Here is a 13325-nt window from a genome sequence, read left to right as displayed (position 1 = left end):
CTCCCCACTGACACCAATGATGGGGCACTATTCCTCCTCCCCACTGACACCAACGATGGGGCACTATTCCTCCTCCCCACTGACACCAACAATGGGGCACTATTCCTCCTCCCCACTGACACCAATGATGGGGCGCAATTCCTGCCACTGATACCAATGATGGGGCGCTATTCCTCCCACTGACACCAATGATGGGGTGCTATTCCTCCCACTGACACTAATGATGGAGCACTATTCCTCCCACTGACACCAATGATGGGGCACTATTCCTCCCACTGACACCAATGATGGGGCACTATCCTCCCACTGACACCAATGATGGGGCACTATTCCTCCCACTGACTAATGATGGGGCACTATTCCTCCCACTGACACCAATGATGGGACACTATTCCTCACACACTGACACTAATGATGGGGCACCATCATTGGTGTCAGTGGGAGGAATAGTGTCCCATCATTGGTATCAGTGGGAGGAATAGCGCCCCATCATTGGTATCAGTGGGAGGAATAGTGCCCCATCATTGGTATCAGTGGGAGGAATAGCGCCCCATCATTGGTGTCAGTGGGAGGAATAGTGCCCCATCATTGGTGTCAGTGGGAGGAATAGTGCCCCATCATTGGTATCAGTGGGAGGAATAGTGCCCCATCATCGGTATCAGTGGGAGGAATAGTGCCCCATCATTAGTGTCAGTGGAAGGAGTAGTGCCTCATCATTGGTATCAGTGGGAGGAATCATGCCCCATCATTGGTGTCAGTGGGAGGAAAAGCACCCCATCATTGGAATACCATACAGAAATACCATACCATATTGAAATCAAATCTGATGTTTTTTCATTTTTATTTGGTGTGTGTTGGAAGAGGGGTAGTCTTATACGGCGAGTATAGCTCAAACCCTATATTTTAACAGGAAAAGTAGGGGGTCGTCTTATACGCCCAGTCGTCTTATACGCCGGCAAATACGGTACATAAGTATTCACAGGCTTTGTCATGACACTCAAAATTGAGCTCTGGGCCTGTTCCCACTGATCATCCTTGAGATGTTTCCACAACTTGATTGGAATACTGTCTGGATGCACTGTACACACACACACACTATGGTGTTGGAAATATTCCTCAGAGATTTGGTCCATATTGACACAAGTTACTGTTGCCTTTCTATCATCTCAAACCAGTCAGCCCATTCTCCTCTGACATCAACAAGACATTTTCATCCACACAACTTTCGCTCACTGGATATTTTCTCTTTTTTGGAACATTCTCTGTAAACCCTAGAGATGGCTGTGCGTGAAAATCCCAGTAGATCAGCAGTTTTTGGAAATACTCAGACCAGCCCGTCTGGCACCAACAACCATGCCATGTGCAAAGTCACTTAAATCCCCTTTCTTCCTCATTCTGTTGCTCAATTTGAACTTCAGCAAGTCTTCTTCACCAAATCTAGATGCTTAAATGCATTGAGTTGCTGCCATGTGATTTATAATTAAAACTAAAAAATCAGCTTTTAAGTTCCAGACAAATGATTATGCCTAGGCTCAGAAGATATCAGTCTGCATCAGAGGAAGCATTCCTCATTCCCCTACCACCAGAGACCACTCAGAGTATATATTGCAAACATTGTAGCAAGTCACACTGTGAGAGGTTGCAGGAGATCTGTGTCAGACATTTGTGATCACATCCACCTACTGCACAGATACCAGGATATACATGGCTGTGTTATCCCTGAACCAGCACCTCAGTCCAGGAGGTAGATGATGAGCCTGGATGATGCCTGTACAAAGGCAGTTTGGTCCTTCTGAAGAGAAAAGCAGATGGAAGCATTGTTAGGAGAACCACCGTCATCTTTGAGAGGTAATAATTACATGTGAAATGCCTGTATGTAATGGATCTGTGACAGGTACACCTTAAAAATAAACCATAGCTATGTTCAATGCCTACTGACTGTTCTGGTGAGGTAGGAACTCTACTCATGACTGGGCAGATGTAAAACCTCAAAACATCCTGCTGGTATAGTGATAAAGTAACAATCCCTAAATGATGTGCTTCCTAACAAATAATACACAGGAGGTTTCCACATGGGAGAAACATTAACAAACAGCTCATTAACTGTGTTTACTAGCCTGATTAAGAAATGTAGATCCAAGTAGGACTCATTCAATACCAATCAAAATATATTTTCAGAAGATATCAAATAACAAAGCATATAGCCCTAGCTTACATAAATACGGCTTTATTTGATGACTGATATAAAGTTGGCTAAGCACCGCTCAGTGTTTACAGGCCCAGCGATAGAGTATTCATGGAGCACACATACAGCAGACATGCCTCCAACAACCACCCTAGGGATACATATTTGCATGCTGCCAGGACCAGCTGCTTTGATAACTAGCTATGCTGAATTACTCAAACACTATCAAATTTTATTAAAACCTCATCAAGGGGAGAAATCAAATCACTTACTAAGCTGCACAATTATTGTAAAGCGAGCAGTTTAAATGAGAGGAGGAGATAATGACATTACTGTCTTAACTTAAAGAAATTCTCTGTAGTACAATCCTGAGATATTTGGATGGCCTGAAATGTATGCAAATTGAATTCACCCATAATTAGTAATTACCCACTGCTGGAAAAAAAAAAAAGAGAATGCAGAAAAACCCTAAAGTTTTAATATTGCACTGCATATAATATATCCATTATCTAGAACACAGTCATCCAAAATCAGGAAAATGTTGAGAAAAGTAAATCATTGTTTTTCTGTGAAAGTGTCTCAAGAAAAGAGATTATCACCAAGAAGCTACAGTCACTGTGTGGAGCGCTGTTACGTAATTTAATCAGGTTAACAACAGAAGTGAGACAGAGGCAAAATGTTAAAGGCCAAGTCCACCTCTCTAAAAAAAAAAAAAAATAAACAAAAAAAAAATATGTATATATAAAATACAAATTTTTTTGTAAGTAAAAAAAACATACTTATCTGTAAAATCCATTTCTTGGAGTACAAATTGGGACACAGAGCAGGCTATTCATGACTATGTTGGTTATAGGCCACCTATAGGTGAATGGACACTGGCCAACCAATCAGAGAGGAGGTCCTCCCCTATATAACCGCTCCTACACAGGAAGTACTTCAGTTTTTGTAGCAAGCAATGAAATTCCAGAGAGAGGGTCGGGACTTCTGTGTCCCGTGATGTACGCCAAGAAATGGATTTTACAGGTAAGTAAGTAGAAAAAATCCAGTTTTCTTTATCGTACATCACAGGACACAGAGCAGGCTATTCATGACTATGTGGGATGTCCCAAAGCAATAAGAAATTTGAGAGGAGGGTGACACCTTGATAGCCACCGACAATAATCCCTGAGGACCTACTCAGCCGTCCGTAAAACAATGCGGCCAAAGGCAGAATCCTCTGAGGCTCTGATATCCACCTGGTAGAACTTTGTGAATGTGTGAACCGAAGACCATGTAGCGGCCTTGCAAACCTGAGCCACTGACGCCTGATGGCAGATTGCCCAAGACGTCCCCACACTCCTGGTAGAGTGTACCTTCACCCGAAAGGGTGGGACCTTACCTTTCAAACCACAGGCTTGAATGATCAAATGGTGGATCCAATGTGAAATAGTCACCTTGGATGCCACCTGCCCCTTCCTAGACCCCTCTGGCAGCACAAACAGAGCCTCTGTCCTCCTGACCTGTGCTGCCACCTTCAAGAAGATTCTTCCAGGGCATACCACATCCAAGATATGCAGAGGTCTTTCTCTTGCAGACTGAGACCTAGGAAAGAATGAAGGTAGAATGATGTCCTGATTGAGATGAAACTAGAAACCACCTTTGGTAAAAATAAAAGTCGCTTGAGGCCGCAAAACCAGCTTATCATGATGCAAAACCAGAAATGGTTCTCTGCAAGACAGAGCTGCCAGCTCCCACACCCTTCTTGCACAAGTGATTGACACTGGAAACAAAACCTTACGAGGCAATAGGACCAGTGGAATATCTCCAATAGGTTCGAATGGTGGTTTTTGCAAAACCTCCAAAACCAAGTTCAGGACACTCCCCTAACCTTCAGGATCTTGGTTTCAATAGCCATGCCGTCAAATTCAGCAGCCGTAAAGCTGGGTGCAATATAGGGCCTTGATACAACAGGTCTGGCCAATACGGCAGGGACCAGGGCCCGTTCACTGCCATCTTCACTATGTCCGTGTACCAGGCCCTCCTGGGCCAGGCCGGAACAATCGGTAGTTCTAGTGACGGGGATCTATTCCGCTTCCTGAGAAACTGATGCAATCATCTCAGCAATCTAATCTTCTAACCCCACTAAGGCTGAAGCAAGATGATCCTTGGTTACATATGCCAAGGCAGATGCCCCAGTAGTAGCCACAATACCAGATAGACACAGTGGCTCAGACTGCCCAGTCGCTTCTGGCCTCTCAGGAGAGGATAATACAGCGGACCTACGGCTAGGTTCCTCAGGACCTGGCGGTGGCACATTAGTGCTCTTTCTTGCTGCTCCTCCCCCACTCTGCTTTCTGGAAGACATTACTTCAGATAGGGTAAAACCTGTGCACCTTCATTAGTAAACACAGACTACAAGACACAGCTATGCAAGTAGTGTGTTGAAGAAAAACACTCAATGCAACTGCTGACCTTATGAGCCACAAGGGTGGCTCCTGACTGACTGGCCAGTACTCATGTGCCCCACTGATTGGTCTGCTCTGTGTCGCAGCCACAGGAATCCTGCAGCAGCAGCAGCCCATGTGTCTCCTGACCTCCAGAAAAACAAATGACTTCTGTTTCCGGCCGCTACTGCGCATGCGATCCTCATGTAGACGAGCCCTATGGTCGATGGCCAGCTGTACTCCATCTAGTAGCCAAAAACAAAAAAGGCAAGCATATCTCCGGAAACAATCATGAGCACTCCCCCTGGTGGAGACCACAGTCACAACACCTCTCCTCTTCCCTCCAATTTAGAGCTTTGTTGTTTCTCTGAGAGAGATAAAAGGAGATATCTTACCAGTCCTGCTGCAGGTCCCTGACTTCCACCAGGCACCAACCTTCACCCATCACGGTGGGCTTGTCATACAGACCTTCAAGGACCAAGTCCCCATACTGAGAGGCCACTGCCTTGGACCCGTATAGCACCCCGGTAGAAGCACCTTGGTCAGATTTTAAATTGCACAGGGTTCCAGCGCCGTAAGGCTGCATTACAGGCAAAACCTTGAGGGTGGACCTTCAGGTATGCTCCACGAGCACAGCAACACTTTCAGTGACCATCTACCTTACAAACACTGGCGAAAAAACTGAAGTACTTCCTGCGTAGGAGGGGTTATATAGGGGAGGACCTCCTCTCTGATTGATCGGCTAGCGTCCATTCACTTATAGTTGGCCTATAACTCAAATAGTCATGAATAGCCTGCTCTATGTACCGTGATGTACGATACAAAAAAAAAATAATGATAATAATAAAAAATGCACATTTCTTTATTAGGAGCCTGTAAAGCAGGGGTACTGAATAAAAATTTACGGAGGTCCGAGTGGTAAGATTTTCAACTCAATTTTCTTCTATTACTTGGGTCTTTCACATCACAGCCCCATTTATATTAATTTCTTCAGCCCCCCATATCACAGCTCCCTCATCTCGCAGCCCCCCCCCATTTCATAGCTCCCCCCTCTCACATTATATCCCCCCATATAACAGCTCCCCCCTCTTGCTTCACAGTCCCCATATCACAAATAAAAGCAGGTGGAACATGTAACATGTTCCCAAAGGTAAACTTAGCCAATAAAGTAACCTCTGCTTAATACAGATTTATATATCTAGGTAATATATTGACGCTTACTAGTCTTCATATGCAGTGCTTCATTTAGTGCCAGTAACATACTTCCTGTTCTAGGATGACTACACACATTCACTGTACTGTATTCATGAAGGAGCAAAGCTGTCATGCTAGAGCAAGTGTTTAAGGACTACAAAACTCTTCCACTTCTCATCTCTAAAATCAGGAAGGAGGTGTTCTGTAGTCCATATAGAGAGAGCTGTACAGTGCTAATGGATAAAAGAGAAAAAGCGAGTAGTTAGCAGTCAGCTCAAAAGATTTCCGGGAGGAACAAGCAGTAATTTTTTTTGCACTTATCAAACATATATATCACAACCCTTTCAACGATATAGTTAACATACCAAAAGGGAGCATGTAGTAGAAGTTCATTGTTATGGTTTACAAAAACTCTAACCAACTCCTGTCTTAGTAGCACACCTTTACAGTAATTGACTGCTACCCCAATGTAAAATGTTGGAATTTACAAAAATAGTTTAGGGCGATAATTGACCAGGTATGGTTGACAGAGAGTCCTGACACATCTGCTGAAAGTAAATAGATGGCCATAACAAGGTAGATATCTCCCTAAGAAAGACATAAGTGGAGACATCTGGTCACCCTGACGTCTGAGAGGCTCATCTTCCTGCGTCTTCTGCCTGGGATTGCATCCCCATCACTGTGTTGATGCTGGACTCTTACTTTTTTTTACATTTGTAGTGTAATGTAACAAAAATTTAAATTTAAGCCCCACACCACTGCTAAGAGGTCCAGATACAACTTTATTCCATTAAAAGTTAGTGGTACAATCCAAAAAAGTATCCAACGCGTTTCAGGAGTCAAAGAGTTTTCTAAAATTATTTCCTAAATTCTGTGACACATTCACTTGGGTAGGCGCTGCTGTGTCACACAGAGCCTGCTCTCTGAATTGTACAGGTATTGAGGAGGAGGTATTTCAAGAGGCAGAGTCTATACAAGAATCACTACTCGCAGGCAACAGGGTAACATGGTAAATATAATCCTTAGAGACCGAAAGTAAACCAAAGGAATGAGTGGAAGAGAAGCTTCAGGGCATATCCAGTCAGTTGTTGAAACAGATGGTCTGCAGAGAGGCAGCACTCTCAACATGAAAAAAGGTTTTCAAGTGCACTGATATTAGATTTTCAGAAAGATCTACTATTTTTACTGCTATTGTAATGTGGATGTTAGAAAATCAAATTGTATGCAACTCATTTAACTTTCAGCTTAGCCCTGAATGGAGACAGTTTTTCTGGCAGATATAACGGATTTCATTTAAAATTTTACTAGAACATAATATTCTCTCTAGCCTCTGACAGAATATTACTATTCCCCTACTAATGGGCTGTATACTAGTTCCTGGGAATTGAAGCTGACACTATTCAGATCAATGATAAGTGAAGTTACCACTCAATAAATGGTATCACTTTCACTCCCAATAAAAGTAAAAAACTCACTGGACAACGCATACCATTCCTATCAATAGTCGCTTTGACAAATGGATCACAGTGATCTGAACAGTTCTAAGTTTTCTAGAAGTCTCTCAAGTTTTATCTTTTTGTTTTGTTTTTTTGTTTTTGTTTTTTTTAAACAAGGGGAGAAGGGGTCAACTATGCTTAATAAACAGATATGTTGACCATATAAAAAAATGACGACAATGTATATATAAAAACTACATTTTGGTGAATAAATACGTCTTTCATTCACGTGGCGAGTCTATAGTTATATTCTAAATATAGTTATTCTTGCTGTTTAAATACAAGTATTGTTTTATTCAATAAAGGTAACTTTCAGTTTGCTACTTATAAAAACACAAATTGACTCTCTTTGTGCCATAGAGCCATATTGTAATTGTACCAGTACCCAGGATACATTCCAACCATGACCAAAGATGCTCAATCATGTGTCATTGTTTAAAACAAGAATGGTTCAGCTTTTGTATCCACTGTACCTCAGCCATTGTGTTGCTTTGTAATGAATATCCAATATAGCTCATTAAAGACAATAAGAAAATAAATCACTGTATTGACATACGTCTTTATCAGGACAGTTAACAGTGGCTATTGATTTAACTGAAAACAGTACCTATTTGGAGGATGATTAGGCACAGTAAGAAGACATGTGCTTACTACTTACCAAGAAGCTCCCAAATGCAGAATTGAAGATGGCAGCAGCCTGGGAAAAAAAGAGAAAAATATAAATGGGTTTATAAATATGCTGTTGCAAAATACACATATAATAAATGATGAAGAAAAAACAATATTTTATTTTTAAACAGTAAAATACATTAAATGGTCCAACATGCATGGAAGCTGTAAATGTCATGCTTAAAGTGTCACTAAACCCAGGATCCTGCATTCACTATATCTGGTCTCCCACAGTACACAGAACAAAGAAATGCAATTATTTTAGCAAATATAAACTGCTAAATACATTTTCTCATCAGCAGTTACAGCAGTCTTGTGACTTCTATCAGTGTCCAGCTGAACACTGGTTAAAGCTTGTAGGAGGCGTTTTCATTATGCTCTTACTGGCCTATGAGATTACTTAACCCTTGACCCTCTGTCTGGAAAGTGCTGATTGGCCCTGTGCTGATCATATGCACTCTCCCAAGAAAAAGAAAAAACCTCTACAGCAGTACACACCAAACTGAGAATGTGCATAGTAACCCCGTGTTCTATCAGGAGATGAAATGGGGAACGTGGAAGAAGGGGAGGATCAGAGAAGAAAGAAGCAAACATCCTTTTTACACAATGCAGAGGATTAACCCCTTAAGTTCCATAGCGAGTATAACAAGTATGCTTTACTACATATGCAGACTGATTTTACTGTTGTAGGTTCAGTAACACTTTAATTATTTCTAGTTATTTTACAGGTTCAAGTTAAAGGGAACCTGTGCTTTGCATATGTAAACAACAGGTTCACTTTAATGAAGAGAAAACAACTGAGATAGTGGGTGTTTGGATCACCAATCTTGCACTGCTACGCCAAATGGAACAACAACTGTGTAAAGGCTGCTCACTACTTACTAGAACAGCATGAGACAAGCACTATTAAATCCATAAACTTGTGGATTTCCAAGGTATTCGACTTGCCTGATTATCTCCTATGTAAGGATATATCTTCAGTTTAACGAGACATTATACTATACTGGCATTCCTTCTATCCTTACCTTATTTTCACTCCTCCATTCAGCTGGCAGAAGTAAAAGCAAAGACTTGTATAACCTACAAGTCATTGGAGTGGTAGTGCACAGGGCTATGAACTCTGTTATGACAGTGCCGATTGGCTCAGTGTCATCACATGGATATGTGACAGGGTGTGTCTGACCAAGTCAGAGTACACTCAACAAAGTGATCAAACTCCTATCTACCAGTCAGAGCAGTCACAACTACTATAACAGGAAATTGAAGCAAGACTCAGAACATGGTGGATGCTAGTACAATGTATTGGGCTGTGTTATGCTGTAAGTGGGGATGGCCCTCTTCTCTCACTTCTTGGGTGTCCAGTCACTTCAGAATTCATATACACAGACTAGCAATGAATGGGGTCAGAAGCAGACCTACACACAAGAATAAGGCAAAGGACTGCCACACTGAGAAGGTTAGAAGGGAGAGTGGTCCCAGATGGTGTAAAAACTTAATGTGTACTGAAAGCAGATCTGTAAATGGAGGAGAGGTTCCTATGACTGATCAGACTCTCCCCCATTGACAGATCATAGCTCAAGCAGTGTAATCAGTGAAAGACCTTTTCTCAATAGAGGCGGAGGAAAGAAGGGGAATGTCCCTGTTGGACAATACGTACCACTGTTCTGCCTAAAGACCTGAAGCGGTTAACCATTGCAGCACCAGAAACAAAGCCAGAAACAGGACCAGCATCCCTGCAGTTAAGATATCTCCAGGATCCAGCTGCCTGCAAACAGTGGCGCATACTTCATTATAGCTATGAGATGTGACTAAATCTGGAGGGAATTGTTTTTGTCTCGGCCAAACTTCAGGTTTAAGGGCTCATGTACACAGGACGTTTGGAAAACACTTCTGAACTATGGAAACTGCTGGGAAACGTAGGTTAAAAAAAAATGTTTGTTTAGTTGCATTTGCATGCCGCGTTTGTTTAGAAGTGTTTTTTAAAGATAACCTCAGGAGACCTTCCAAAATGCCCAGAATGCACTGAAAAACAGTAAAAAATTAACTTTTTACCGTATTTTTCACTCCATAAGACGCACTTTTTTCCCCCCAAAATAGGGGGGAAAATGTCAGTGCATCTTATGGAGCAAATATGGAGCGGCCGGTCCGGTATTTCCGCCGCAGCCACCATGTCAGAATACTGGGCCGGCCACTCAGCTCTTCTCTCCTGCAGGACCTTACCTGTTCCTCTGTCCAGCGCTGTAGTCTTCCCGCGCTGGCTTTTGTGATGGCCGGGTGCCCACTGTGCATGCGCGAGAAGCACTGCGCTTTATGAATGGTCCGACGACTTCTGGGACACATGACAGGTCCCAGAAGGCTCCGGGCCATTCACAAAGCACAGCGCTTCTCACGCATGCACAGTGGGCACCCGGTTATCACAGAAGCCGGCGTGGGAAGAAGCCAGCGTGCCCACACTAAGGAAAGGACAACTTCAGGTACCCGCTCCCTCTCCCTCCCCAAAAGTCTGCAGTCTCTTGGTCATCCCCTGTACTGAAAAACAGTAAAAAATTAACTTTTTACCGTATTTTTCACTCTATAAGACGCACTTTTTTCCCCCAAAAATAGGGGGGAAAATGTCAGTGCGTCTTATGGAGCAAATATGGAGCGGCCGGTCCGGTATTTCCGCCGCAGCCACCATGTCAGAATACTGGGCCGGCCGCTCCATATTTGCTCCATAAGACGCACCCGCGCCGGCTTTTGTGATAGCCGGGTGCCCACTGTGCATGCGCAAGAAGCACTGCGCTTTATGAATGGTCCGACGACTTCTGGGACACATGACAGGTCCCAGAAGGCTCCGGGTCATTCATAAAGCACAGCGCTTCTCACGCATGCACAGTGGGCACCCGGCTATCACAGAAGCCGGCGTGGGAAGAAGCCAACGTGCCCACACTAAGGAAAGGACAACTTCAGGTACCCGCTCCCTCTCCCTCCCCAAAGGTCCGCAGTCTCTTGGTCATCCCCTGTACTGTCTGCAGTCTCTGGTCATTCCCTGTACTATGTCCGCAGTCTCTGGTCATCTGTACTATGTCCGCAGTCTCTGGTCAATCCCTGTACTATGTCCGCAGTCTCTGCTCATTCCCTGTACTGTGCCCGCAGTCTCCAGTCATCACCTGTACTATGTCCGCAGGCTCTGGTCATCCCCTGTACTGTGTCCGCAGTCTCTGGTCATTCCCTGTACTGTGTCCGCAGTCTCTGGTCATCTCCTGTACTATGTCCGCAGTCTCTGGTCATCTCCTGCACTGTGTCCGCAGTCTCTGGTCATCTCCTGTACTATGTCTGCAGTCTCTGGTCATCTCCTGTACTGTGTCCGCAGTCTCTGGTCATCTCCTGTACTGTGTCCGCAGTCTCTGGTCATCTCCTGTACTGTGTCCGCAGTCTCTGGTCATCTCCTGTACTGTGTCCGCAGTCTCTGGTCATCTCCTGTACTGTGTCCGCAGTCTCTGGTCATCTCCTGTACTGTGTCTGCAGTCCATTGGTTCAGAATATTTTTTTCCTTGTTTTTCACCTCTAAAACCTAAGTGCGTCTTATGGAGCGCCAAATATGGTAATTTTGAGAGAAATAGAGAGAGGAGAAGCAGAGAGAGCAGTATGTATTGAGATGACCTGTCTTTTCTGGTTGTATTCACTATGGATCCCATCATGAGCAAAATGCAGCACGTTCTACCATTTTTTCCTTCACGCAAAACCTGGAACTGACTACACTAGTGTACTGGGTCCATTTGAATACATGGAAAACACTTTGCATGCATTTCTGATGATGAAGGCTCTGGACAGCATCTGGATATGGAACAGTTAAAAACGCTTTTCAACGCAAACGCTTATAAACGCGTTTAACCGCGTTTACAAACCTTTGAAATGCTGATAAAAATCTATTCCTGAAAGCAAGTTTGGTGCGTTAAAAAAAACCACTGTAAACTCAACTGCCTGTAAACGACTGTGTACATTGACACATAGGAAAACAGTAGGGAGAGTTCAGGGGCTGCTAAAAAAAAACGCAGATAAGCTCCTGAACGTCAGTTTATCAGCTGCAATGTACATGAGCCCTAATAAAGCCTCAAACTATGGTGGAGAAATTTTGCTGCTAATATATCCCCAAGAGATACAGGTTGTTAGCTGATAACTGAGCGCCATGCTCCATATGTGTTCTGAAATCAAACTTTCAGGTTAAATAGAGGTTTCAATAATAGACAGTTAAAAGACAAAAGAATGGATTAGCACAAAGTGGGGACAGGTCTAAAACTAAATTTAAAGCAAAAACTGAGGTCCCACATACAGTTTGCCTGCAGGAAATATGGGGGCAATACATGAAATAATTTGAGGACTAATACAAGTATTTTCAGGCAACAAAGCACCTTTAGATACACATGGTGATTAATGAAAATCTTTAACCACTTGTCTTCCATGGTATTTTTTATAAATGTCCTGGTAGCCAAGGGGTTAAAATCAAGGCCCTACTGTTTTGTTTTGCAGGCTCCTAGTTTTTTAGGTAAGAGTGAACCAGGTAAGGGATCCACAGAACTAAAGGAACCTCCTTGTAATAGCAAAAAAAAAAACTAAATACATAAACAAGTTTAGAAAATTAAAACAACACAAATGCATGTATGTAAACAGTGACTGATAGAATTAATTCTAAGGCCACCATTATCTGTTAACTCTAAACTGATTATCTGTGAAGGCTTTTAAAGCTTCGCTTATGGACAGTTTTGGATACAGTAGTTTTTTGCCATTTCACAGGCGTGCAAACTTTTGAGGCTTGGCATGTTTGGTATCTATTTACACGATGCAGCCCCATCTTTTGTATTCTATGTAAAATAGTGTATCATATTGTACTTGTGTGCAAAATAAATTCCTTAGTGTATTTTTTACTGAAAATATGGATTTGATAAGCAGTTGCGCAAACATAATGCATATGCCATCGTTGTAGGGCTTCTACTTTAAGAAAATATATCTTGGTGGTTTTAAGTGTTTCCTTGCAAACAAAAAAAAAAACTGCTCCGGTAACGAAGTGGTTATGAAAACAGTCAAGGTTGGTAATTGTCTTACAACAGTGGGGAGACAAATGCAAATTTGCAATGTAATTAAATAGCTCTGCAATAGCTTGGCTATTTTATGTTTTGAATTTATTATAATAACAACCCTGCAACAAAACAAAAATTAAGAATGGGATTACAGGAGCTAAATTAAGTATGCTGTCATTTCTCCTTACAGAAATTAAGTTGCGTTAGTAGAAGTGCGCTTTAATAAGAGCACAGCCAGGACATTGACAGATGAGAATGACACCAAGGAGAGAATGTAAGCAGGACAAGCAGTGCATGTTAC

The 13325-nt window shown here is 42.7% G+C and overlaps 1 protein-coding gene across 1 annotated transcript in view; it reads right to left on the bottom strand.

The window, feature by feature from the left end:
* The window catches only part of SLC10A7 (solute carrier family 10 member 7), a 276262-nt gene that overhangs the window by 160010 nt on the left and 102927 nt on the right, over positions 1–13325 (bottom strand). Inside the window, exon 5 of the mRNA XM_089670484.1 lies at positions 7957–7995. Within this exon, the coding sequence (XP_089526610.1) occupies positions 7957–7995 (39 nt within the window). The remainder of the gene's footprint in view (positions 1–7956; positions 7996–13325) is intronic.

The sequence above is a fragment of the Staurois parvus genome, unplaced genomic scaffold, assembly GCF_062004578.1.
Source record: "Staurois parvus isolate SC_StPar_1 unplaced genomic scaffold, SC_StPar_1.0 ptg000090l, whole genome shotgun sequence".
Taxonomy (NCBI): domain Eukaryota; kingdom Metazoa; phylum Chordata; class Amphibia; order Anura; family Ranidae; genus Staurois; species Staurois parvus.
Note: the sequence above shows the minus strand (reverse complement) of the source record. Positions and strands in the feature narration are given on the sequence as shown.